Source organism: Silurus meridionalis, chromosome 2 (assembly GCF_014805685.1).
Source record: "Silurus meridionalis isolate SWU-2019-XX chromosome 2, ASM1480568v1, whole genome shotgun sequence".
In the NCBI taxonomy this organism is placed as follows: Eukaryota; Metazoa; Chordata; class Actinopteri; order Siluriformes; family Siluridae; genus Silurus; species Silurus meridionalis.
The window spans coordinates 5,114,060-5,141,035 of NC_060885.1; the positions used below are offsets into that span (position 1 = coordinate 5,114,060).

Genomic DNA, 26,976 nt, shown 5'->3' on the forward strand with positions numbered 1-26,976 from the left:
GCGGATCATCCGCATGTTTGATTTGGCACATGTTTTTACGCTGGATGCCCTTCCTAACGCAACCCTAACGGCTGGGGTCGGTTCCCTGACCGGGGCTCGAACCCGGGCCGCAGCGGTGAGCGCGCCGCAGCCTAACCACTAGACCACCAGGGAACCAAGACGGTAAAGAACTAACCTAGCAAAAAAAGTAAGTTGGGAAAAACTAACCTAATTAAAAACGAACCTTGGGAAAAAGTAAGCTAGTTAAAAACAAACTTAGATCAAAGTAACATAAAAAAATCAACTTTAAAAAAAAAAAAAAAAAAGTCCCAACCTATTAAAGGACTAAATTAGCAGAAGAAATATAACCGAAATAGTTTGTTATACTAGAAACTCAAACTATACTAGAGGAAAAAGTACCTCAAAATAAACCTAGGTGAAATCTAAAACTAATAAATATCAAATAAAATCAAAATAACAACAAAATAAAAATAAACAAAAACAAAAACAAAGCGAACAAAACACTTGTCAAACGAAATAATATAAAGAAACAGTTCAAGACCAAACAGTTACTTCAGCTACACTGACCTTCAGAAGAACTGATCATATACAGTAGATTGAAGAAGTATTTGGAAGTGTTACACCAAGAAGCACTGTGAAGGCAGCATCATGGGGAGTTTAATCCTTAGATCATTTGTTAGATAAAAATAAACTGTAATGTAGTTCATTTCAGATTCTAACTGAATGCTCACTGGTGCTTTGCTCACTCTCCCTGGTGTGAGTGGAAGTGTGTGATATAATGGGGAGGACAGAAGCCATGTGTAAGAAGCAGAGCGGTTAGTGTTAGTACATACCATTGGCCTGGAGCTACTCAGAGGTTAGGGATGCCGATGGAGGGGGCGCAGAAGCAGAGGTACAGAGACTAGGCTTACTCACAGAATGCATACAGAGCAACAACATACACAGCACAAACACACCTCAACAACTCCAGCTCAACACTTTCTCTGGAGGACTCGTCCCGCACATCAGACATGAATCGTGCAAATTTAGATCGATTTATAAAGATGTGTACACTATATGGCCAAACGTTTGTGGACACTTGAGCTATGTGCTTTTTGAACATTGCATTTCACATTTGCTCTTAGAATAACCTCCACTCTTCTGGGAAGATGTTCTAAATTTGGAGTGAGCTTGTGGAGATTTGTGCTCATTCAGCCACAAGGGTGTTAGTAAAGTCAGGTGAGTGAGGTGAGGAGACCTGGGAGTGCGGTCAGCGTTCCAATTCTCAGCTTTCCTGCTCTACAGCAGGAGATTTTTCCACTCCAACCCACGGATCTGGCTTTGTGCACAGGGGAGGTGTCATGCTGGAACAGATTTGCGCCTCCTAGTTTAAGTGAAGGTAAAATCATCCTGTTACCACATTCTATACAATTGTGTGGCAACCAACTTTGTGGTAACAGTTTTAGGAAACAACCACAAATGGCAGGAAAAGTCAGGCGTCCCAATACTTACAGTACAGACCAAAAGTTTGGACACACCTTCTCATTCAAAGAGTTTTCTTTATTTTCATGACTATGAAAATTGTAGATTCACACTGAAGGCATCAAAACTATGAATGAACACATGTGGAATTATATGTGGAATTATATACATAACAAAAAAGTGTGAAACAACTGAAAAATGTCATATTCTAGGTTCTTCAAAGTAGCCACCTTTTGCTTTGATTACTGCTTTGCACACTCTTGGCATTCTCTTGATGAGCTTCAAGAGGTAGTCACCTGAAATGGTCTTCCAACAGTCTTGAAGGAGTTCCCCGAGAGATGCTTGGCACTTGTTGGCCCTTTTGCCTTCACTCTGCGGTCCAGCTCACCCCTAAACCATCTCGATTGGGTTCAGGTCCGGTGACTGTGGAGGCCAGGTCATCTGGCGCAGCACCCCATCACTCTCCTTTTTGGTCAAATAGCCCTTGATGCCTTCAGTGTGACTCTACAATTTTCATAGTCATGAAAATAAAGAAAACTCTTTAAATGAGAAGGTGTGTCCAAACTTTTGGTCTGTACTGTATGTCCATATAGTGTAGTTTATGTAAACAAATGACATATAATATTCCAGAACATTAAAACAAGTTATTACATTTTACATTATAAGAGCTATGAACAGTCTTTCCTTCACTTTTCCTAGAAAGAAAAACATTTTCAAGGAAAAATTTAATTTTTCTTCCAAAGCCCTGACACTGAGACAGATGTTACATAGTCTTACACAGATGTTAAAGCTTCCTATAGAAAACATCAGTGAAAAACGTTTCATAAATTTAAAAACTATTAAATATTAATCATTTCAAATATTAAAAATAATCATTTGTTGAGCGTTTCAAGTAATTTTTTTCATTACATTTCTGAGAACTGCACGTCGCTAAGTGATTTAATCTTCGCTAATGTAATGGATGTGAACTGGGAGTCCTTCAGTGAAAGACGCAGCAAACAAACAGCATTTTAAGGTTTTCATTTGCAAAAACATTCACAGCAAAGAAGAAGCAGGTAAAAAAAACTTGCCCTGCATTCTCTAGAAGTCTTTACCTTATGTCAAAGACCTACCTTTTCTGGAAGAACCTTAATAAGCACTTAAAAAACACCCTTCTATGCCAAATTTATCAGAGTTCGAAGCCTGATGGTATTCTTAATCAGTAAACAAATAAATAGGATGTATTAGGATGATCAGTATGAATCAGGATGTATTTATTATGGAGATTTTAGAGCATATATGGTTAATAGAGTCTGTCAAATATCACTGGAATGTAAACGTCATTTCAACGATTTAAGCTTTTTTTTTTTTTCAGCAGTACGCGTTTTAGGCCACAAGGAGGCGCAAATTTCCTAAATTTAGTAAAATTAGTTATTTGAATGCGTTGAACCGCAGTGAAATACTTTAACCGCATGCAGACGCATTTATAATATATAATCTTTCAAACATGGTTAAAATGCTGTGATTTGTATGTTGTAAAATTTGAAATACATCGTTTTATCTTTTCAGTCAATCCTGACATCAAAACACTTTTGACTAAATATGCTGGAATTAAAATAAAAAAAAAAAATTTTTTGTGTCAAATTAAATTATATTAAAATATTCGCACACTAACATAGAGAGTAATTACCCAGTGACAAAACTAATTTAGTAAAACAAAAATGAAGCTTATAAAAGATTTAAACTGGTGACACTCACTTGGTGAAAAAATGAACGCAGTGACAATCTAGTGAAGAAAATTTAGCGTGTGAAAAATGGTAAAAAATTAAGCTAGTAACAAGCTAACGTAGTGAAAAGAATTTAGTGAAAAAAATGTTACAGAGTATCCTAGTGAAAAATTACGCTTGTGAATATTTAAATTAGTACAAAAAAACGAACCTATTCAAAAACTAGCCTAGTGAAAAAACAACTAGTTACGAACTAACCTAGTGATAAATCAAGCATGTAAAAAAACGAAATTATTTAAAAAAAAACCCTATTCAAGAAACTAGCCTAGTGATATAAATATTTTTTAAATCTATCCTAGTGAAAAAAAATTAAGATTGTGTAAAACTAAACAAACCTTTAAAGAATTTATTGAAAAAGCAGCCCTGTAAAAATAATTAAGCTAGCAAGAGATTAACTTACTGACAAACTACCCTTGTGACAAAAAATAAGTTAGTGAGAAACTAAGCATGAAAAAAAAAAAACATAGCAAAAATCGAACCCCACAAAAATGTACCTTAGGGCCAAATAAACCTGCACCACATCTTCCTCACACAAATTCATTAACCAATACTATTCATTTTGCATAACGCTGAAAGAAAACCACATGCAGCTCAACACACCACGAAAAGGACGACAGGATGAAGACCGGCAGCTATGAATGACGTGCATAGGATAGAGATGGACCTGAGTGATCTTTACCAGACGTACGTTTCATTAACGTGAACAGAAATGACCCTTCATTGTGATTTCTCAGGTGTAATAGCAGTGCCTGAATTTGCTTTTAAAATATACATACACTATATGGACAAAAGTATTGGGACAACTGATATTTCTCACCAAGTGTCCCTTCTCCAAACTCTTACCACAAAGTAAGATTCACAGAAATGTATAGGACGTCTTTGGATGAAGTTTCATATCAAATGTTCCCTGCCCTCAACCCTACTGAACACCTTTGTGACTGCACCCCGAGACCTCCTCACCTCACCTCACCTACATCAGTACCTGACTCCACTAACACACTTGTGTCTGAATGAATCTCCACAAGCTCAATCCAAAATCCAGTGGAACATCTTCCCAGAAGAGTGGAGCTTATTATAACAGCAAATGAGAACTAATTGTGGAATGAGACGTTGAAGCACATACCAGTCTTACAGTCAAACCTTTGTCCATATAGTGTATTATTATAATCTCTCATTAGTATAATCTCAAAATGCAGATTATTTAATTAATGACAATGAAAGGTGAAAAGATTGACCCTTGGATGAAATTTCATGAATAGAAGTCCATGTTTGGAGATAAATGTATACTGACTTTCCAACAAATGCCTTTAAACCCATAGAGTTCTTTGTGCTCAACATCATAAACATGTTTAATCTAAACTTCTAAGATTGTGAACCAATCAGCAGGCAGATTTGGTATAAATGGTAATCACAGCTACACTATTGATGCAGCGGATGGAGTATAAACAAGACGCGTGAATATTCCTCCTTTAATCACACTGTGTAAACGTTAAGCGTGCGTTAGAGCAGAAGAAAGGTTCTCAGGTAGCTCCGCCCCCAGAGGAAACCTGGGCTAAGCTTGTAAGAGCCGAAACAAACCCGGAGACCAGAAAAAGGCGCTGCAACAGTGCAAAGAGCAGCACAGCGAGAAGACTCAAGACAGACCAAGGTTTAGTAAAGAGTTTTTCATTTGACAGACAGAGGTGTAGATTTGGAGGCAAATACCCAGACTCCAGCAGTAGGCATCTCCTGGTCCTGGGGAAGATGAGGGCCGTGTACAGATACAGCACTGCTTTTAGATCTCAAACTGTTGAATGAGATTCACATGTATAAATGATGAGATTAAAATGTATAAATGTTTATCCATTTAGTGCTGTAATAAGTTTGTTCCCTCACCTGCCTCTCCTAAACTTTACCTCTGACCCTGACACTGGAGACTCCTTCCCTACATGTAAAATCAGCGTTTTCAACAACGATGCACTTTTCAAACCGGTAAATGTGAAGCGTGTGTCATGATGCCTCTGTACATAATGTTATAATAGAAATGCAAAACACATTGATCTTGATGTGATCAGTATAAGGACGGAAACTGGGCTCTGAGTGTGTATATTAATCTAAAGCGGTGACAGTGAGGCTCGAGCTGCCGGTGTGACGATGCGAATGTGATGAATGGAGGAGTGAGAGGAAGAATGAGAAGACTATAAGAAAAAAAAAACTATAGTATGAGATTCCTCTGTCGTTATACAGGGACAGGAAACATGGACATGAACGATGTAGACGAGAGGAAATGCTCACACATCCACCAACCCACCCCCCACCAGAGACATAGGACAGGGGAGGACAAACTCTACCACTCACACACACAAGTTTCCCTGCAATCAAAAGGAACATATACTTAAAAATAGATTTAGAAAAATATACATTGTATTTACGACACAGTAATCTGTCCTGATGCATTGCAGCTTGATTGCCTGTATATTTTTTATGGGTGATTGGGTTTCAAATATTTATTCAGGTCTACCTTGTCTGTATTTATGTGTGTATGTATTGTGTATTGTGTATGTGTGTATGTATTTGTATTGTGTATGTGTGTACAGTATGTGTATTGTGCATGTGTGTATGTATTGTGTATGTGTGTATGTATTGGTATGTGTTTATGTATTGTGTATTGTGTATGTGTACATGTATTTGTATTGTGTATGTGTGTACAGTATGTGTATTGTGTATGTCTACATGTATTGGTATTGTGTATTTGTATGTATTATGTATTGTGTATGTGTGTATGTATTGGTATTGTGTATGTGTGTACAGTATGTGTATTGTGCATGTGTGTATGTATTGTGTATGAGTGTATGTATTAGTATGTGTTTATGTATTGTGTATATGTATGTTTATTGTGTATGTGTATATATTGTGTATGTGTTTATGTATTGGTATTGTGTATTGTGTATGTGTATATGTATTTGTATTGTGTATGTGTGTACAGTATGTGTATTGTGTATGTCTACATGTATTGGTATTGTGTATTTGTATGTATTGCGTATTGTGTATGTGCGTATGTATTGCGTATTGTGTTTGTATTGGTATTATGTATGTGTATGCATTGTGTATTGTGTATGTGTGTATGTGCTTGTGTGTGTTTGTCCTTACCATTATAACAGACACTCCGGCGGTGGTGTTGCCCTCTTTATGCGCGGAGGTGAAGTGCTTCTTTAGCTTCCCCGTCACCTCTGTCTTCATGTTGTTGTCCACTGCAGCTTCATCCTGATACATGCAACATTACGTTTACATCAAACGCAATTTGAATTGCATTGTAATGTGTAATATCACCTCACACACACACACACACACACACACACACACACACACACACAGACACTTACCGTGACCCAGGGGTGACACAAAATGTCTTCAGCTGAGTACCTCCTCTCAGAGTTCACTTGAAGCATCTGGCCAATCAGCTCCTGCCAAATGAGTCATGTGACAAATCGAATACGCAAAGTGTTAACATTCAGCAGCTCGGACAAACACCATATGCTGAACACTAGAGATCGACATATAGTGGATTTCACTGATACTGATAGCTACTTTGGGTCGTACTTGCCGATAACTGATTAAACAACTGAAAAACGGATAGTGGACAAAAAAAAAAAAAAACACTAAAATAATGTAAAATGTAAAATAATACTAAACTTTATCACAAAAATAAAATATAAAACTGACTGAATCGTGTAAATGTGCTAAATGAACTGTGAATATATTTATTAATAAATAAATTATATAATGAATACATTTTTTATTCTAAATAATAAATAGAATATAGCGCTCTTCATGCAGTGCGCAGTCTTGCGTGTGAAAACAAACAGCCTGTGGCGTCAGTGATTCTCACACACACTCTCATTCACAAGTAGAATTGTGAAGTATTTGTTCACTGAGACTTTGTCCCGTGACTTTACAAAGCCTTACTCTCCGATTGCTAACAATTTTTTTCACCACAAAAAAGAGAGCAGAATGAAGTGTGTATGTGTGGGAGTGTGTGTGTATGTGTAAGAGAGAGAGAGAGAGAGAGAGAGAGAGAGAGAGAGAGAGAGAGAGAGAGAGAGAGAGAGGAAGAGTAAGGAATAGAGACTTAAGGTTCACATCTGTCATACACAAAACATCTGTACATCTGTAGTATACAGAACATCTGTACATCTCTCTTATACAGCACATCTGTACATTTGTAGTATACAGAACATCTGTACATCTCTCTTGTACAGCACATCTGTACATTTGTAGTATACAGAACATCTGTACATCTCTCTTATACAGCACATCTGTACATCTGTAGTATACAGCACATCTGTACATCTGTAGTATACAGAACATCTGTACATCTCTCTTATACAGCACATCTGTACATCTGTAGTATACAGAACATCTGTACATCTCTCTTATACAGCACATCTGTATGGACACTATATGGACAAAATGTTCGAACCTCCCCTTTATCTCCAAGATTTTATAAAATGTGAGTTCTGCTCACATTTATTTAGGAATTGAAATTTTGAAATGTATCAGTCAGGTTTTCGGCCTCATCATAGCACAGAGACGGCGCTAGTTAAGATGGTAAATGACCTATTATTGGCCTCTGATCAGGGATTTGTCTCTTTACTTGTTTTGCTTGACCTAAATGCAGCTTCTGACACTATTGATCACACTATCCTGCTTGCTAGACTTGAGAACGTTGTTGAAATAAAGGGAACAGCTCTCTCCTGGCTCAGGTCTTATCTGACTGATCGGTATCAGTTTGTTGATGTAAATGGTGAGTTCTCCACACTCTCTGAGGTAAAGTTTGGTGTTCCGCAAGGATCTGTGTTAGGCCCACTGCTTTTCTCTTTATTTCTGCTTGTTCTGGGTGAAATTATACATAAACATGGTATTCGCTTCCATTGCTATGCTGATGATACACAGCGGTATATTTCAGCAAAGCCAGATAAAAGAGATCAGCTTAACAATGTTGAGGAGTGTGTAAAGGACATTAGACAGTGGATGCTTGATAACTTCCTTTTGCTCAACTCAGATAAGATGGAAGTACTTTTACCAGGACCACATGCAGCATGCACCACATGCAGTAAACTTTCTGATTCTGTAGAATCTTTGGATGGTGTTTCTGTCTCAGTGTGTACAGCAGTCAAAGACCTTGGTGTGATTATTGACCCGAGTCTTTCCTTTGAGGCTCACGTGAATAATATCACCAGGATCGCCTTCTTTCACCTTGGAAATATTGCTAAAATTAGAAATATTATGTTACAGGATGTAGAAAAACTAGTTCATGTTTTTGTTACATCTAGATTAGACTACTGTAACGCTTTACTGTCTGAGTTCGAGTAACTGCATAAATAAGCTTCAGTTACTTCAGAATGCAGCAGCAAGAGTCCTCACTAGATCTAGAAAATATGACCACATCACCCCTGTTTTAATCATCTTCACTGCTCTCAATTAAATCCCGCATTGATTATAAAATACTACTACTGACGTATAAGCACTTAACGAACTCGCGCCGCAGTATCTGAGTGAACTTCTGTACCAGTATCCTCAACACCTACTTAGATTAAAAGGTGCAGGCTATTTGTTGGTACCTCAAATAATGGAGACTACAGCAGGCAGCAGATCTTTCTTTTATAAACCGCACAGTTATGGAACAGCCTTCCAATCAGTGTTCGGGATTCAGACACAGTCTCAGTGTTCAAGTCAGGGCTGAAAACATATTTATATAGTCAAGTCATTTATCAGTAGATTTTTCTTAGGTAAAGGAGCAGATCTGGAGGTATCATGCATACAGAGTGTTTGGTGAACTGGGATATTTGTATCGTCCCCTCACTCTCACACGTTCATTTAGGTTTGCATAGCGAGTCTTGCCAGAGTCCCCAAATGCACAGTGTCCTTAACTTTCATACAACATTAAGGACACATAATAATCCATATCCTTCTCTCCCTGTCACCCCTCCTCTCTCTCTCTCTCTCTCTCTCTCTCTCTCTCTCTCGCTCTCTCTCTCTTTCTAGTTAAACATGCTCCTGAGGTTCCAGTGACCACTGTTCCTGCCCCTCTTCCCTCCTTGAATCTTCCCACTTCCTCTTGGCCTGCCTCTGTATAGTGTTCTCTTTGATTGGAGGCCACTGCTGGGAATGGTTTCTTATCAACGCCCTGGGGATCCATGAAATTCCGGAGTAAGAACAGGAACTTTGAGGATGGATTTGGACTGTAGTTAATGTCAACAGTCTGCTATACTGACTCAGGACTACAGTTTGCTTCTGATTACCATTACTGCACACCACAACATTGTTTATCTGTAATAAATATACATTCAGTGCAAACCAGATGAGGACGGGTTCCCTCTTGAGTCCGGTTCCTCTCAAGGTTTCTTCCTTATGTCATTTCAGGGAGTTTTACCTTCACCACAGTCACCACCGGCTCGCTCATCAGGAACAAATTTACACTTTTAAAGAACATCTTATTCATTTTTATCACCACATTTTGATTATGAGATTTGTGTGAGATTCATTCAGACACAAGGGTGTTAGTAAAGTCAGGGACTGGTGTATGTGAGGTAAAGAAGCCTGGGGTGCAGTCAGCGTTCACATTCATCTCAAAGGTGTTCAATAAATAAGAGATGATAAATAGAATAGTCTTTATTTGTCACATTTACATTACAGTACAGGGAAATTTGTTCTTCACATATCCCAGCTTGTTTAGAAGCTGGGGTCAAAACGCTCGGTAGTCCATGATATGGTGCCCCTGGAACACAGATGGTTAAGGGCCTTGCTCAAGTAGCAGCTTGGCGATACTGGGGCTTGAACCCTCAACCTTCCGATCAGTAACCCAGCACCTTAACCACTGAGATACCACTCTACTACATGTGACAGGTAAAGACAGACAAAAGGGCGTCTCACCTACCTTAGCCGAGTCCGTAATGTTGTCCCAGTAGGGAGAAGGAAAATCCAGGTGGCCCTGCAGGATCTGATCGAACAGCTCCTCCTGCACATTATTCTCACTGTACACACACACACACACACACACACACACACACACACACACACACACACACACACACACACATTCATTAATACATAACATTAATACATGATAATTACTGACATGTCCTTATAATATAGCAGAAATCCAGATGTTAAGATGATCATAATAAAGGTCATCGTGAACACTATGAAGACAGGAATGTCCCGCCTACAGCGTTGCATAAATGTCCCAAAAACAATAGTTGACCTTTAGACGACCCTGCATGTGGCCTCCTTGTGTGTGAAAGTGTACTGCGTGTTTTCATCTCACTGCAGTATGACTGTTTGAAGTGTGTATGTGTGTGTGTGGCACATCTGGCACATCAGTTTATCTAAATGTACAACACATCTGTATATTTGTTGTGTACAACACATCTCTATATCTGTAGTGTACAACACATCTGTATGTCTTTACATACAGATGTGCTGTATACAGCACGTCTGTACATTTGCATTGTATGATACATGATGTGGATAGTACTGTATCGTTATGATGGTGTCTTATCACACTTTAGAGCCACTCTAAAGTTTGTGTGTGTGTGTGTGTGTGTGTGTGTGTGTGTGTGTGTGTGTGTGTGTGTGTATGGGGGATTGTACTTTACCTCCGGAAAGGTGGGAAGCCGCACAGCAGGATGTATGTAATCACACCTGCTGCCCAAATGTCCACTTTTATACCGTAACTGAGTGCCAAAGCAAAAAAATCACATCTGTATCAGTAACTTTAGTATGACAGCTTTAATCCTCCGTTATGTATTAACATTGCTTACAATTAGGCCACAATTAGTAAGAATCGTGTAAATTGTGTGATCTAATTATATGTAAATCAGCCAGACACATGGCTCTTGGTTTTCTTTTTTAAATAAAAAAAAACACAAGGCGGTAAAAAAGTGATGTACCCCAATTCTGCTATGATCTCCGGGGCGACGTACGTCGGCGTCCCACACACGGTGTACAGAAGCCCTTCCACCACTGTCGCCAAACCAAAGTCCCCCAGCTTCAGAGATTTAGTGCCGTCCGGATATTCACACACCTGCACCAAACACACACACATGGCAAAAAAATCATAAACATCTACGAGCTGTTAGAACTGTTTCTAAAATCCTCTTTGTCAGATCTCAGCCAGTTCCCAGCAACCAGAGAGCCTCCATGGCCTCCAAATATGGCTGACATGGACTCCAACTCCCAGAATACAGTTTTTCCATTCTGAGTCTTCCTGCTACTGAACAGAGGTAAGCTTAATCTTGAACAGACCACTGCATCACGGACAGCGAGAATAAATGTCAATAATAAAAAACGTTTTACTATTTCTGTAATTACTAGATAAAAAAACGACTATTAAATTCACACAAATATATTTGAGTTTGTGCAGTTTGCTACAGATGCGGATTGCGATCTCGGATAAGGGCACCCCATCCAATCAAACAGACGTATTTAGATGTCAGTCTAAATGATTACAGCAATAGTTTAGATAAAACAGTCACCAGTGTTTAGAATGCTGCTTTACAGCAACACATAATATGACGCTGTCATTCCCACCATCGCTAATGCTAGCGGATCTTTTAGCATTTACTTTAATAATTTCTCATAAAAGGAGAAAAACCTGACAATTCTGCATATCGAAGGAGTGAATGAATAAAGGATGGAAGGAATGAAGACATTTGTTAAAGTTTGCTGAAATAAGTAGAACAGTTAAGTAGATCATATCTTTAGAAAAATGTATATTAAATGTAAAACACACACATTTTATGTATTATACAAATGGGGTTTAACAAATGTAAACTATTAAATGTTTCAGTTCATTTAATTTTATTTAATCAATTTACTTTGGGTCAATTTAATCGATTATTCAATATAATCAAAATAATAAAAAAAAGTGTATTATATAAATTATTTAATTTTATTGTTGGAAAATATTAGAAAATATTATTTTATATATTGTTTAAATAAGCAGGCATTTTATTAAAATGCATTTACAAATGTTGATAATAATATTGTTATTAATAATAATAATAATAACAATAATAATAATACAATATTATTAATAATTATGAAAGATAATAAAAAATAATAATACATTTTATGTTTTGTAATAAGAGATATATGATATCTGATTTAAAGAGATCTTGCTACAGTTAGAGGTTGTAGCTGTGTGTTGGTTTTTTATTCAGAAGGTCATGAAATCAAATCCCAGCATCACTAAACTAGCACTTCTGGGCCCTTGAACAAAGCTCTTAAACCTTTGACTGCTCATTTGTATAAATTATATCATTGTAAGTCGCTCTGCATAGCGAGTATCTGCTGAACAGAATAAATGTAAATGTGTGAGGTACCAGCAGATTTTCGGGTTTGATGTCCCGGTGGACGATGTTCATCCTGTGTAGGTATTTAAGAGCGGCGGCCAGGTTGTACACCATGGAACTCGCATCTTTCTCGGTGTACTTCATCGAAGACGTGATGGCGTCGAACAGATCTCCACCCTGCAGAGAGAAGATCATGTCGTTGTCTGTTGCTTAAGCACCTCGCAGCGCTAATAACATGAATAACAACACTTTATACCACAGTGATGCTAAAATCTCCTGTCTGATTAGCATAGCACATGCTAATAATAATACTGCTAATATATAATAATTGAGTTGAGGGTAACAGCTTATTCTCGAGGACTAATAAACCATTAAACTATTAAAAAAATGAGGTGGTGGTGTTATTTCAAAATATACGGAGCACACACACACACACACACACACGTAAATGTAAATTAGGGGTGTAACAAAATTCACGTAAAATTCACATAAAATTGTTTGTCTTTTTTAATCAATGCACTTTATTAACATATGTAAATAGCAAACTTCTTCATTCCTTGCATCCTTTATTTATTCACTCCCTTGATATGCGTAATTGTCAGGATTTTCTCCATTTAAAAGAAATTCTTAAAGCTGTACACAAAATGGTAAAGATTCCATAGTGCTAGCGCTAGCCACTTTCTGGTTATCGGCTAACGCTAGCACTATGAATTCTTTAGCGTTTTCATGCATGCGCAAAACAAATCGTATTTCCTGCACGGAGTGAGTATCGACAATGACACTGCGCTAACTCGAATTTCTTTTTTATACCCTTGGCATTGTTGTTTTCAATTTTGATAATAATAAACAAAATGCGGTCCGCCACTTAATACATTCCTGAGGGAACTCAGATATTAACTATGTTCCACACTTTAAAAGGAATTTAATACGGATATGTGTACCGTTAAAACCCCTATAATATAATTAGCAATGGCTAAGACCAGTTTACCTTCACCAGCTCCATGACGAGATAGAGCTCGGAGGATGTGTCCACTTCCTCCACCAGCATTATAATGTTAGGGTGTTTGACCCTCCTTAGTACAGCCACCTCGCTCTCAATCAGGTGCTCCTGAGTGTACACGAAGCACGTCAATCAAGTCACATGCTTCAAAGTTCAGGTAAAAACTTCACAAAAATCACAAAAACAGCTTCTTCCTTTAAAATGATAAACACTGAGGAAACTTTCAAATTAAAAACATTCAACTGAATGATGTGATGCAGGTGGCAGTTAAATAATGCTAATTCGACATTAAACTTCTGGTATGTATAATAATAATAATTAATAACGCAAATTCATTTTAACGTCACAAATTTTATTAAATCGCAACGATTAATGCAGCGCACATCTCTGTTTGACCTTTTTTATTCAAAAATATAAAAAAAAACAATTTAAAAAAGGCAAAATTAAAACCTATTATTAAAAAATATAAAAACAAAACAAAAATTTATACAATAATAAAAAAATTTTCAAACATTTTTATGTAATTAATGAGTACAGTCTCTGAAATGTTTCGAAAATGTTGAAATGTTACTCCGAACTTTCGCGCCACTCGCAGCTTCTCGCCAACTATCAGATTTTGGTGAGTTACTCTTTGTCCGGTTTCAAATGAATGTGTATGTGTAAAAGAACCATAGGGGACCACTGAGATAAATTTGACATTTATACTTATTTTTGTTTCTTTGTTTAGTAAAAAAAAATAGTGTAAAGACCTCTTCCATTAAACATTACAAATGAAAACCCAGGAGGTGTGAAGCTTTTGACTCACTTTGCCCCGGCATTTATTCTTATCAATGATCTTTAAGGCAAACTCCTTTCCAGTCGACCTGAGGAGCAAAATAAATTAAAACTCATATCACTCATAAATACAACTATCCATCTGAAAATTATGAATAGTTATGGTTAATAAATAATCAGTCATATGTCTCAAAATGCTCCAAACTCCTTCATAAATGCTTAAAAAATGTCATCGATAGAGGAGTCAAGAGAGAGACAGGAAACACAAGTTCCTTTTAAACTTGTAATACGTCATCAGTTACCGTTCAACGCATTCCTTCACCACTGCGAAATTCCCATCACCGATAACCTTTCCCACAATGTACTTCTCCATGATGGCTGAAGCTGTAGGATTTCTGTTTCCATTAACTGCAGGAGAATAAAAAAAAAATATATATATATATATATATATATATATATATATATATATATATATATATATATATATATATATATATATATATACAGTGAGGAAAATAAGTATTTAAACACCCTGCTATTTTGCAAGTTCTCCCACTTAGAAATCATGGAGGGGTCTGAAATTGTCATCGTAGGTGCATGTCCACTGTGAGAGACATAATCTAAAAAAAAAATCCAGAAATCACAATATATGATTTTTTAACTATTTATTTGTATGATACAGCTGCAAATAAGAATTTGAACACCTGAGAAAGTCAATGTTAATATTTGGTACAGTAGCCTTTGTTTGCAATTACAGAGGTCAAACATTTCCTGTAGTTTTTCACCAGGTTTGCACACACTGCAGGAGGGATTTTGGCCTCCTCCACACAGATCTTCTCTAGATCAGTCAGGTTTCTGTCCTGTCGCTGAGAAACACGGAGTTTGAGCTCCCTCCAAAGATTCTCTACTGAGTTTAGGTCTGGGGATTGGCTAGGCCATGCCAGAACCTTTATATGCTTCTTACAGAGCCACTGCTTGGTTATCCTGGCTGTGTGCTTCGGGTCATTGTCATGTTGGAAGACCCAGCCTCGACCCATCTTCAATGCTCTAACTGAGGGAAGGAGGTTGTTCCCCAAAATCTCGCAATACATGGCCCCGGTCATCCTCTCCTTAATACAGTGCAGTCGCCCTGTCCCATGTGCAGAAAAAAACCCCAAAGCATGATGCTACCACCCCCATGCTTCACAGTAGGGATGGTGTTCTTGGGATAGTACTCATCATTCTTCTTCCTCCAAAAACGTTTAGTGGAATTATGACCCAAAAGTTCTATTTTGGTCTCATCTGACCACATGACTTTCTCCCATGACTCCTCTGGATCATCCAAATGGTCATTGGCAAACTTAAGACGTGCCTGGACATGTGCTGGTTTAAGCAGGGGAACCTTCCGTGCCATGCATGATTTCAAACCGTGACGTCTTAGTGTATTACCAACAGTAACCTTGGAAACGGTGGTCCCAGCTCTTTTCAGGTCATTGACCAGCTCCTCCCGTGTAGTTCTGGGCTGATTTCTCACCTTCCTTAGGATCATTGAGACCCCACGGTGAGATCTTGCATGGAGCCCCAGTCCGAGGAGATTGACAGTCATGTTTAGCTTCTTCCATTTTCTAATGATTGCTCCAACAGTGGACCTTTTTCACCAAGCTGCTTGGCAATTTCCCGTAGCCCTTTCCAGCCTTGTGGAGGTGTACAATTTTGTCTCTAGTGTCTTTGGACAGCTCTTTGGTCTTGGCCATGTTAGTAGTTGGATTCTTACTGATTGTATGGGGTGGACAGGTATCTTTATGCAGCTAACGACCTCAAACAGGTGCATCTAATTTAGGATAATAAATGTAGTGGAGGTGGACATTTTAAAGGCAGACTAACAGGTCTTTGAGGGTCAGAATTCTAGCTGATAGACAGGTGTTCAAATACTTATTTGCAGCTGTATCATACAAATAAATAGTTAAAAAATCATACATTGTGATTTCTGGATTTTCTTTTTAGATTATGTCTCTCACAGTGGACATGCACCTACGATGACAATTTCAGACCCCTCCATGATTTCTAAGTGGGAGAACTTGCAAAATAGCAGGGTGTTCAAATACTTATTTTTCTCACTATATATACTGTTTATATAAAAATAAAGATTTGCAAATCATTGTATTCTGATTTTATTTACATTTGTTGTAAATCCTCCACTACTCAGACGAGAAGACGTAAAAATCTAAATCAAACACCAAAAAAACTAAAGGAGGCTGAGAGAAAACAATACAGTTTGACACGACACTCTGAGAAGGAGGATCATTTGTATGAGAGCTAAGAACTAATTTGCAAAAACGTACTCTTACCCTCAGAGCTGGTGTTGTCAATGTGTTGAGGCTGATGCTGCTCAGAGGAGACACTTACATTCGAAGCAGACGATTGATGGGTCGGAATCTGTAAGAGAAATGACGTTAAAACTCGTAGTGTCTTAACAAGCTTGTTATCTTAAGCTGAGGATGGTGATGAGCTGGGATGGATTATTCCGATTATTTCTTATAATCATATGCGTTAGATGGGAAGCGAACAACCCATAAAAATGACAATATTAAACACACTTATTTATTTCTATGTTTAAAGTTCTGAATATGGTCAGTTTCAACTTTATAGTGTAAACAGGGATCCAATTGAGAGGGCGTGTCCCTCTGTGTAATCATTTGGCATGTCCATCACTGATAAGATGCTTAAATCTACAATCTGGGCTAGAAAGAAATCAGCTTATTATTCCCTTCACTCTTCTGGGAAGATGTTCCACCAGATTTGGAGTGTGTTTCTGGTGATTTGTGTTTATTCAGCCATAAGGGTGTTAGTAAAGTCAGATACAGATGTAGGTGAGAAGGTGAGGAGGCCTGGGGTGCAGTCTGCATTCACGTTCATTTAAAAAGGTGTTCAATAGGGTTGACGTCAGAGCTCTATAGCAAGAGATCTTTTACTCCAACGCATGTAAAATGTTTATGTGATCATATCAGGTGCAGGAGTGCAGATCTTTACACCAGACCTACCAGTATCCATCCTTAACCATTGAGCTTCCACTTAACATTATTTCTAAAGAAATTAGCAATAGTTCCTAATTCACATTAAATAAATATATATTTTTAAATCCCAGGTAGGATCGATATTCTAATGTGAGACTCAGTGCTCTCCATACAACTCTAGTATTCGACCCACCCGTCCAGACCCCAGGCTCATTTTTTTTCACTTCTTCACACCATTCTGTTGCTGTTGTGCTTAATTTCACAAAAAAAAAAAATCATCATACTATCCGTATTAACTTTCTGGAATATTGCTTCTTCTATATAAAAGTTATATATAAATCACTACTGCAAAAACTAATTTCAAAAAACGTAATCAGTAAAAATCTGCTACAAACATGTGATCTTCATGAACGTGCTCTCATTACGCATGCTTTAATAATTTCTGTTTCTATGAAAATATGCAATTGCATTTCTTTAAGCAAATAGCAGTGAAATTGTGAATTTTATGATGTCTCTAGTGACCTGTATTTAAATGAGAAGATGCAAAGCCTAAAACTACATCAGCCATAGAGCAAATAGCAGCAATGCAAGAAATCAAGGAATTCTATCCATTCAGGAAGAGATATGCTGGATTTAAAATATAGGATAAACTGGAAAAAAAATAAAAATAAAATTGGTTGTTTGCACGAAGGAACGATTTTTTTTTATGTACTTATAGTCAAGAACAAAAGGCAACAATAGGAGGCTTATTTTTAAGGCTGGAATTAAGGTTGGAAATTACAATGGTACAAATTCCACCAACAATTTCTGAAGTGCATTTGCATCGAGTCTTGCTGTTTAATTCAACCCTGAATACGATCCATGACTCTTTTCAAGTCGCATGTATATCTTTGCATTAGAATTATTTAATGTGCTCATAAATGATTCATCACTTTTCCCAGTTTATCCTACAAACAAACAAACAAACAAATATTCTTTAGGAGCTGGGATTGAGGTTTTAAATTTAAGTTTCATCCTGAAATAGCATTTACACATTTTTCCCCTTAGTCCATCTGCAATAGGTTACAATACAGGAGCTTTAAAGGGTAAAGTGCAGGAAGCTTATATAAAAGCTTCATTAGCTCTCTAGCTTCAAGGCAGACAGAAAGAAAAAGATCAAACACACCAACAGTTTGCTTTTGAAGTGAAAATTGTGTAAATGTTCTTTCAGTGCCCAGAGGATAGAAGCATGACTATGGTTAGTTTGCAGGTGCATATACAATAAACACTCCAAACATCATGGTACCTTCACAGAAAGATGGAAGGCAGCCCCCATCCGCTTGTTGCAACTAAACTAAAAGTAAGTGAGAAGATACAGTATTTATAGAAGCACAATAGTAGCTAGTAAATCTGATAGCTTGAAAACAAGTATAGTATATAGTATAACTTTTAGTATAGTCAGACGGATGACTGCTTAGATGTCCACAGGCGTCCGAAGAAGTGAGAGATGTTTTAAATCTATATATACATATATAAAACACCTTTCATAGAGGAGATGTAGCTTTCAGGAAACTTCTATCTATCTATCTATCTATTAGAATGTTTTACTAATAATTAGTACTAGTAGTATTAGTTTTTTTTTTGTTTTTTTTTTTACATTGCATAATATATATATATATATTACACACTGTATTGCCAAAAGTATTGGGACACCCGACCTTTCCTGCTATATGTGGTTCTTTTCCAAACTGTTACCACAAAGCTGAAGGCAGAACGTCTTTAGATTTGCATTCACTTAAAGTTGGAAACCCAAACCTGTTCCAGCATGGCAATGCCCGTGTGCACAAAGTGAGCTCCTTGAAGATATGGTTTACATGCTTTAAAGAGGAAGATCTTGAGTGGCCTTCTATAGAGCTCTAATCTCATCTCTAGAGATGAATGTGAACGCTGACTGCACCCCAGGTCTCTTTACCTACATTAGTACCTGCCTTTTGTAATACCCTTGTAAGAAAGGATTCCTATTCAGTTGTATTTCCACGCTTCACCACTAGAGGCAGACATACAGTTTACCAAGCAATGACAAGCTACCTATGACATCACAGTGCACTGTCCTCCATCAAGAGTATAAAAGGCAAGCAGGGTCGCCAGATAGTGAAAATCCTTTTATGGTCCTTCGAGGTAGAGAGGAAAACTTCCTAACATTCGGTCCTTCGAGCCAGATAGGAAAAACTTCCTAACGTTCGGCCCTTCGAGCCGGATGGGAAAAACTTCCTAACAACCCTTGTGGTTGATGAACATAAATGTCCATAAAGACACTCCAAAATCTAGTGGAACATCTTTCCAGAGGAGTGGAGAGAATTATAAGAGCAAGTTGGGACTAAATGTGGAATGCAATGTTTAAAAATCACATACTGTACTCATGACCAGGTGACCCAATACTTTTGGCAATATAGCAAATTTTTTTTTTCTCTCATTTATTTCAATTTCTACCAAAACACTACAGAATTCTCCATTCTGATTCGTCAGAAGGTGTTTCTTTTTCTAGAAATACGGTCAGCACAAGCACTTACCGTATTTTTAGATATAAATCATGGGTTTAGATAAATTGGCTCATACCAATAATTTAGAAACACTGCAATCAATGGGAATCAGTGTAGGAGCTTTACAATACTGATTTTTAAGCTTATTATTAAATTGGTACATTTTTTAACAAGTAGCTTCAATTGTATTGTATAGTGTTTTTAATCCACGCTAGCCAATCATAGGCACTTGTGAGCTTATGTATGCATAAGAGCATTATTTATATTATTTATGCATAAGAGCGTTATTTACGTAGCAAAAGTAGCATTTTCCGGTTAATGCACCATGAGCAGTAATTGCAGAGAAAACCTGTATTAGCCTTTACTCTCTCTAGATGTTGGTAGATAGAGGAGCTTTGGCCGATTAGTAAGAATTAGGAAGAAAATAGGGCTTTCAAACACTAATAATAGGGTTAATAACATTCAATATCTTCATCATGAAGACTTTCACATGGTAGAAAACATACAGACCACTAATTGGGAACTGGTAGCTTTTGGAATTGGTCTTTTTAATCCATAGGTTGTGAGTTTAAATCCTAGCCACACCTCGCTGCCAGTCTTGGGCCCCTGAGCAAGGCCCTTAAACCAGTTATACTGATCAGGCATAACTTTATGACCACCTGCCTAAATATTGTGTTGTTCCCCTTTTGCTGCCAAAACAGTTCTGACCCGTCGAGCATCAACAGCGTGAACTTCCTCAGCAGTTTGGCCTACAGGAGCTCGTCTGTTGGATCGGAAAACACACTCGCCAGCCTTTGCTCCCCACGTGCATCGATAAGCCTCGGCCGCCCATGACCCTGTCACCGGTTCACCACTGTTCCTTTTTCTGACCACTTTAAATAGATACTGACCACTGCAGTCCAGGAACATCCCACAAGAGCTGCACTTTGGGAGATGCTCCGACCCAGTCATCTTAAGCATACATGAGCTCACAGTCACCTATGATTGGCTAGTGTTGCTGTGATTGACAGTGTGGAGAGTATGTCATCCCTCTTACCCAGAGAGCAGAGTCAGATTTGCTTGCTATGTATGTCTGATCGTAATTTAAACTCTCTGTGATCTTTTCTGCTGTACAAATTGAAATGTCCTTCTCTTCTCTACATCTCCAGATGTCTCTTATTACATAAAATTGCAAAAAAAAAAATCCATTTTAAAATACACAATATTACCTTTTAAATGATTATTATTAGCTTTGGTAGGTTGAATGAATAACATTTATCTGTCCTACGCTTGTGGAGAGAAGAGGCGGTGATGTGGGGGTGCAAATAAGATTTCGAGAAAATGGTACAGTGACTAATATCACCTTCTTCTTTCCTTTTCAAGACTATTCATCGCTAACAAAGGGGTGAAATGCTGTGAACATTGTCTCTTATATAATTTGATCATTATATTTTTTTTATGTTACTTATTTACAATGTATGTGCATAAAAGTCCACCTGGCATGAATCACTACTTTAAAAGCTCCCCCAACATCTGGAACGGTGGAAAAAGCATCTCTAATTCTGCAGCACGAATCCCAAAAACTGCCGGGATGTTGCCATGACGATGCTGCTCTCACCTTGAAGTTGCGCATGCTGCGGGGACTTGTGGGGGACGAGCTGGAGGACTTGGTGGATTTGGAGGTGGAAATCTGACTCAGGCTGGGAACCACTCCGTTAACTAAAGAGAGTGAATGAGAGAAATGGAGAGGAAAATGAGAGAAAGTGCGAAAGATGGAGGGATATCTGCATTACAGATGGAGAATGAAATAGAGGAATGTTGCATTTGTGCTGTGAACTTTCATTGAAACTTTAATAAAATGCTTAAGATTCCATTAAGGCGAATTGGTGACTAAATGGTGACTGCATGGTGAAAGAGCACCAAGGATACAAGGATGCATCTAATCTTGATGGATCTTCCACTACACAATATCACACAGTAAAGCTCAATATCAGGCTCACGCTCTTTAAAGCTGTTTCAATTTATTCGTAAATTTATAACATCAATTCCAGTACTGACTCATCCTCATACCGTAGCATGTCCGGCAGGTGTGCTACAGATCTAAGATCATCGCTTGAAAACAAATAACTGGAACACTGGGATATTTACTGTGCTGTGTATCCCTGGGGACACAGACCCAATTCAAGTTAATGTGATTGCATAGGATCATGTCACAGGACAATACCTCTAGCCTTGGGATAGTTCTTGGCAACCAACTATACTTAATTTCCCTAGGCAACCTACTTATTTTTTTTGCAAACCTGACTCATCTTTGCAAGTTTGCCCTTTATAGCATCAGGAGGACAGGAACATTTTCATTTTTCAGACAAAAAGCTTCACCGATGATTCAGCCAGACTTATCTGCAGTGCATTCATAAATAATACATCGAATTGAAGTAAATCTCTCAAAATTTACAACGTGCTGTTCTATCAGTCGTTTGAAAATGTCTCATCGTCATCTTTTTCTAAGAAAAAAAGGACTAATTATTCCAGTCTGGTTGCGTTAATGGTTGGCAGTTAATGTGCATTTCCTCTGTGGGCATGCACTAGCAGTCATTCAGGCTGACTGGGTGCTACAGAGGGTTCGTTAAGTTCGTCAGTGCTGCATTAGCTAGCCTTATATTAGAAAAAAGTGTGTCAGAGTGTGGGCAGAAAGCCGGTTTTTAAATAGCTCCACACTGAAGGAGGAAAGAACCACATTGCAATGCTCTTAGCCTGATTAAATGCTGCACTCAGAGGCCAGAGTTTATGTGCAGATCTCTTTAGAGGTGGCTTCAAGGTCACATAGGGTCAAATTGCTTGCTTGCTTGCTGTAAATGCCAGGGTGGTTATTATGGATTTTTCTTAGATCCATACAAACATAAAGTTTAACCCTAGCTTCCTATGAATCCTACAAAATTTTAAATTATACATAAATCATTAACTACAGCTGAAGTGGTTGCCAGCTAGTGCATATTCTAGTCAAATAAACTTAATGAATCTACAGAAGTGATGAAATTTATCTATTGTGAATTATCTTTGGCAAACTAGCCAAATTAAACTAATAAGCTACATCAATGATCAAATATTAATGGTGTGATGGTTTACTAGCTTTCTAATAATGATGTCAAAACACTAGCTAACGTCCTATTGAGACAACTAACTTGAATTATGTTACAACACCTGCCATATACAAATTCTATCTGGCTCTTTAATTAACATATAAAACTGATATAAACTGATATACAATGAGGCGTATTTGCCAGTTTATTGACCAGCTGGGTACAAATGAACTCTGATCATACTGCACAATGTCTTTAACTTTTATGAAGTAATACATGTTTCGTTCTGTCCCTGTTGCCCCTCAGTCTAATGATCTCTAAAGTTACCATTGGGGGTTAAACTCAAGAACCATGAGAATGAATCTGGACTCCTCATGAGCAGTTTTACACTCGAGTCTCCATTGGTGGACAGTTGTAAACCTCAACAATGATGGATCCATTATGAATGGACATTAGAAATCACCCAGACGAAGAAATGTTTCCCTTCGAGTCTGTTACATCTGAAGGATTCTTACTCATACCATCTCAGGGAGTTTTTCCTTGCCACAGTCACCACTGACTCACTCATTAGGGATAAACTTAACGTATAATTTATACATTTTAAATTTATTTTTGGACTCTATTTATTTCTGTAAAGCTGCTTTTTGAAAACTGTCCATTGTTAAAACCACCATACAAATAAAACTGAATTGAGTTGAACTAAAATATGGAAATGAATAAAATAAGGTAGTTAGTACCTTTCTAACTAGTACCTTTCTTTAGTTTTTAACTAGCTGAGTATAAGTGAATCATTTAAATGAAGTACAGTAATCCTCCGCTTTACCGTGGTTCGAATCTCGTGCCTCCGTTTTTTTTGCGGAATTGCATTTGGCACATAACTAATTTGTTTGGCTGATATCTCTCATGGATAGCAGGATAGACCAAAAAACCTATGGGGAATTGTTTTATGTTGAAATAATTCAATTTATTAATAAAAATAGAATTATTAATTATAAAATGAAGTAAAATGTTAATACAGTACAGTACTGTATACATAAAATAGTATTTTTGGGGTCGCGTCCGTTTTTTGGAACGTAACCACCGTGATAAACAGTGCATTACTGTAATTGCTTACCGCAATTACCGGACTATAAAGCGCACCCATATATAAGCCACACCCACTGAATTTGACAAATATTTTTATTTTTAACATAAATAAGCCGCACCTGTAATGTACTTTACACAGGCTTTAACGAAAGACACGTTACACACGGTGAAACGGGTGAAATATGTTGCGCTTCCTTTAGGAGCATAGCGGTATTTTGGGAATAGCATGCAACTGTATTTTTCCGCTATTACTGCGTGTGTGTAAGGCTGAGGAATATGTCCTTATTATTTTCTGATGCTTATTTCTAAGTTTCTTTGACTAACCCGTAACGCTGTTGCCAAGAAAAATAAAAAAGCACGAGTTTTGGAAACCTGTCTGTGCTTATATGATTTCTGTTGCAACTGGAGTTAGCGAGCTCTTCCCTTCACCCAGACTCAACGTGATACAACGGCTTGTATCTAAACAGTAGCCGACCAAGAAAGTCTTCACTGTCTTCCTCCTTCCTTTCACAACTAGTTTATCTTTTGGCATCGTCGTGCGTTTAAAAATCACCAGATGAAAGTTTTTTCTCCCGATGCCGTGCAGCTCAGAACACAGGTGAGGTGTGTTTTTTCATTTCCGTTTGGAAATTTCATTGGTCTAATGTTATGTCGCTCAGTTTTTTGGCTTGAAGTTTGTGAAACCGGGAAAAACCCAAGAAAAATTCATAAATACTTTCATTGGGTTTCCCAACACCTACCTGGGGATTTAACTGGAGACTGACCACTGGAGTAAAAGTATGGAGAACTTTTCCTCACTGCAGATTGGGAGTGAGAGATAGACAAAAAAGAGGGAATTAAACAAATAATGATTTCCTAACCACCAAAATCTTAAAAAATACTAATTTGTTCTGCCATATTTAATGCAATCACTGCACATCATATCAGTGCAGACATTAACGCATCGTCACACTCGAAACCTGATTCAATATCCCCGTCATCATCGCTGCTGTAATGTCCTTACAATCTTGCCCTTACTGTGTGTGTGTGTGTGTGTGTGTGTGTGTGTGTGTGTGTGTGTGTGTGTGTGATACTGCTGACCTGATCCAGGAGATTTGCTGCGCCGTGCTGGACTCTTACTGCCACTTGACCTCACTGGAGTGGTGGAGCGGGAAGTACAGGACGATTTTAGCACACGGCATTCTGCAAAACACACACACACACACACACACACACACACACACACACACACACACACACACACACACACACAAACTTAACATGTGTTTAAGATACTTTAGAATAAAATACAAAATTGAGGCCATTTGGATGTCTTTCCCTAAACTGCAGATAGATATAGCAAATATGAAGTTATTTATACACTTTAATGTATTTAATGTCATTTAAGGAATTAATTTAATTGTGTAAACTTTTCACCAGCTATAAAAATGAGACAAATGCCAAAAATGGTTCCTTATTTCCTCATTGTTGATTAATTTTATCCATTTTGGAATACGGCTGTGACGTGAAAAAAATGTGGAGAAAGTAAAGCACTGTCAATATTTTCCCAATGCACTTTATATGAGTCATTTTCTAAATGTATTTTGTCTGGTATTCATTTATTTTTATTTATTATATTTTTATTATTTTTTTCGGGTTCCTGGTGGTCTAGTGGTTAGGATGCGGCGCTCTCACCGCTGCGGCCCGGGTTCGATATCCGGTCAGGGAACCAACCCCAGCCATTAGGGTTACACAAGCCTTAGTGCCGGTCCCAAGCCCGGATAAATGGGGAGGGTTGCGTTCGGAAGGACATCCAGCGTAAAAACGTGCCAAATCAAACATGCGGAGGATCCGCTGTGGCGCCCCCTAATGGGAGAAGCCGAAAGAAAGGTTTTTTTTCATTTATTTTTTCTGGTATTTATTTACTTTTCTGCCATTTGTCTGATATTCATTTATTCTGTCTGGGCTTGGTTAATTTGGTCTCTTATTGATCGATTTGGTTTTGGTATCGGTTTATTTAGTCTGTTATTGGTTTTATTATATAATAAATACTATATGTTATTATTATTATTATTATTATTATTATTATTATTATTATTATTATTAGATATTTGTCATGATTTTAATTTGTGTAAACGTTCTCATAATTAATAGACATATCCTTACTAGAGAATGCAACAGATTGGAACTGAAACTAAACTGGGTCCTAATGATGTAGTATCAGTGGCAGCAGTCTACCGTCTGAAGAAAACCCCACTGTCTCCTTTTGTTCTTTTATTTTTGGAAAAGTCCTACTTTGGCAAAGTGGAGCAGCGAGGATAAGTAGGGCAAAGACATCAAATGGCGGAAGTACATACTTTATTGGCTGTGTGTGTGTGTGTGTGTAGTGTGTGTGTGTGTGTGTGTGTGTGTGTGTGTGTGTGTGTGTGTGTGTGTGTGTCTTTAAGTGTCTGTCATGTGTTTAGTGCTACACAGGATAAAATCATCTTAGAAAAACAGGATGTAGAATAGAAGAGCATCCTGATGGCTAGCTGCTGAGGTTTGGGACACTGAAAGGAAATAAGGTCTATAATGCATGTGTGTCCTGTCTTCTGTATACCACAATGTGATAAAGGTCAAGGGCAAATTCATACCAAGGTAGTTTTTTTTTGTAGCAGAAAATGCCAGTGCAGTGTAAGTCCACAAATAAACACTGTTCAAATCACTAGTTCCTGAACACAAATAAGTAAATATGAGGTGGTATCAAAAAGTTTCAAGATTAGTTCTGTTTATAAGAAAGTACTCTTTATCAAGTCAAGTCAAGTCAAGTTTATTTCTATAGCGCTTTTCACAACAGACATCGTCTCAAAGCAGCTTTACAGAATTTAACAGTTAAGGTGTATGATGTGTATTTATCCCTGATGAGCAGCCGTGGTGACTGTGGCAAGGAAAAACTCCTTTAGATGTTATGAGGAAGAAACCTTGAGAGGAACCAGACTCAAAAGAGGAACCCATCCTCATTTGG

At 37.7% G+C, this 26,976-nt stretch overlaps 1 protein-coding gene across 9 annotated transcripts in view; it reads right to left on the bottom strand.

Moving 5' to 3' along the window:
- Positions 1–26,976, bottom strand: part of dclk2a (doublecortin-like kinase 2a) — a 67,807-nt gene that overhangs the window by 5,004 nt on the left and 35,827 nt on the right. For 2 of the 9 annotated variants that reach the window (XM_046871928.1, XM_046871920.1), the window contains exons 4-17: positions 25,074–25,175; positions 24,734–24,790; positions 21,446–21,546; positions 18,615–18,662; positions 16,664–16,751; positions 14,639–14,744; positions 14,368–14,425; positions 13,551–13,670; positions 12,593–12,739; positions 11,159–11,292; positions 10,865–10,942; positions 10,144–10,240; positions 6,590–6,670; positions 6,357–6,470 (exon numbers count right to left, since the gene is read on the bottom strand). In XM_046871928.1, coding sequence (XP_046727884.1) covers positions 6,357–6,470; positions 6,590–6,670; positions 10,144–10,240; positions 10,865–10,942; positions 11,159–11,292; positions 12,593–12,739; positions 13,551–13,670; positions 14,368–14,425; positions 14,639–14,744; positions 16,664–16,751; positions 18,615–18,662; positions 21,446–21,546; positions 24,734–24,790; positions 25,074–25,175 — 1,331 coding nt within the window. Of the gene's footprint in view, positions 1–833; positions 847–4,931; positions 5,014–6,356; positions 6,471–6,589; positions 6,671–10,143; positions 10,241–10,864; positions 10,943–11,158; positions 11,293–12,592; positions 12,740–13,550; positions 13,671–14,367; positions 14,426–14,638; positions 14,745–16,663; positions 16,752–18,614; positions 18,663–21,445; positions 21,547–24,733; positions 24,791–25,073; positions 25,176–26,976 lie in introns of all 9 variants that reach the window. The other 7 variants (XM_046871951.1, XM_046871943.1, XM_046871963.1 and 4 more) reach the window with 5 other exon arrangements.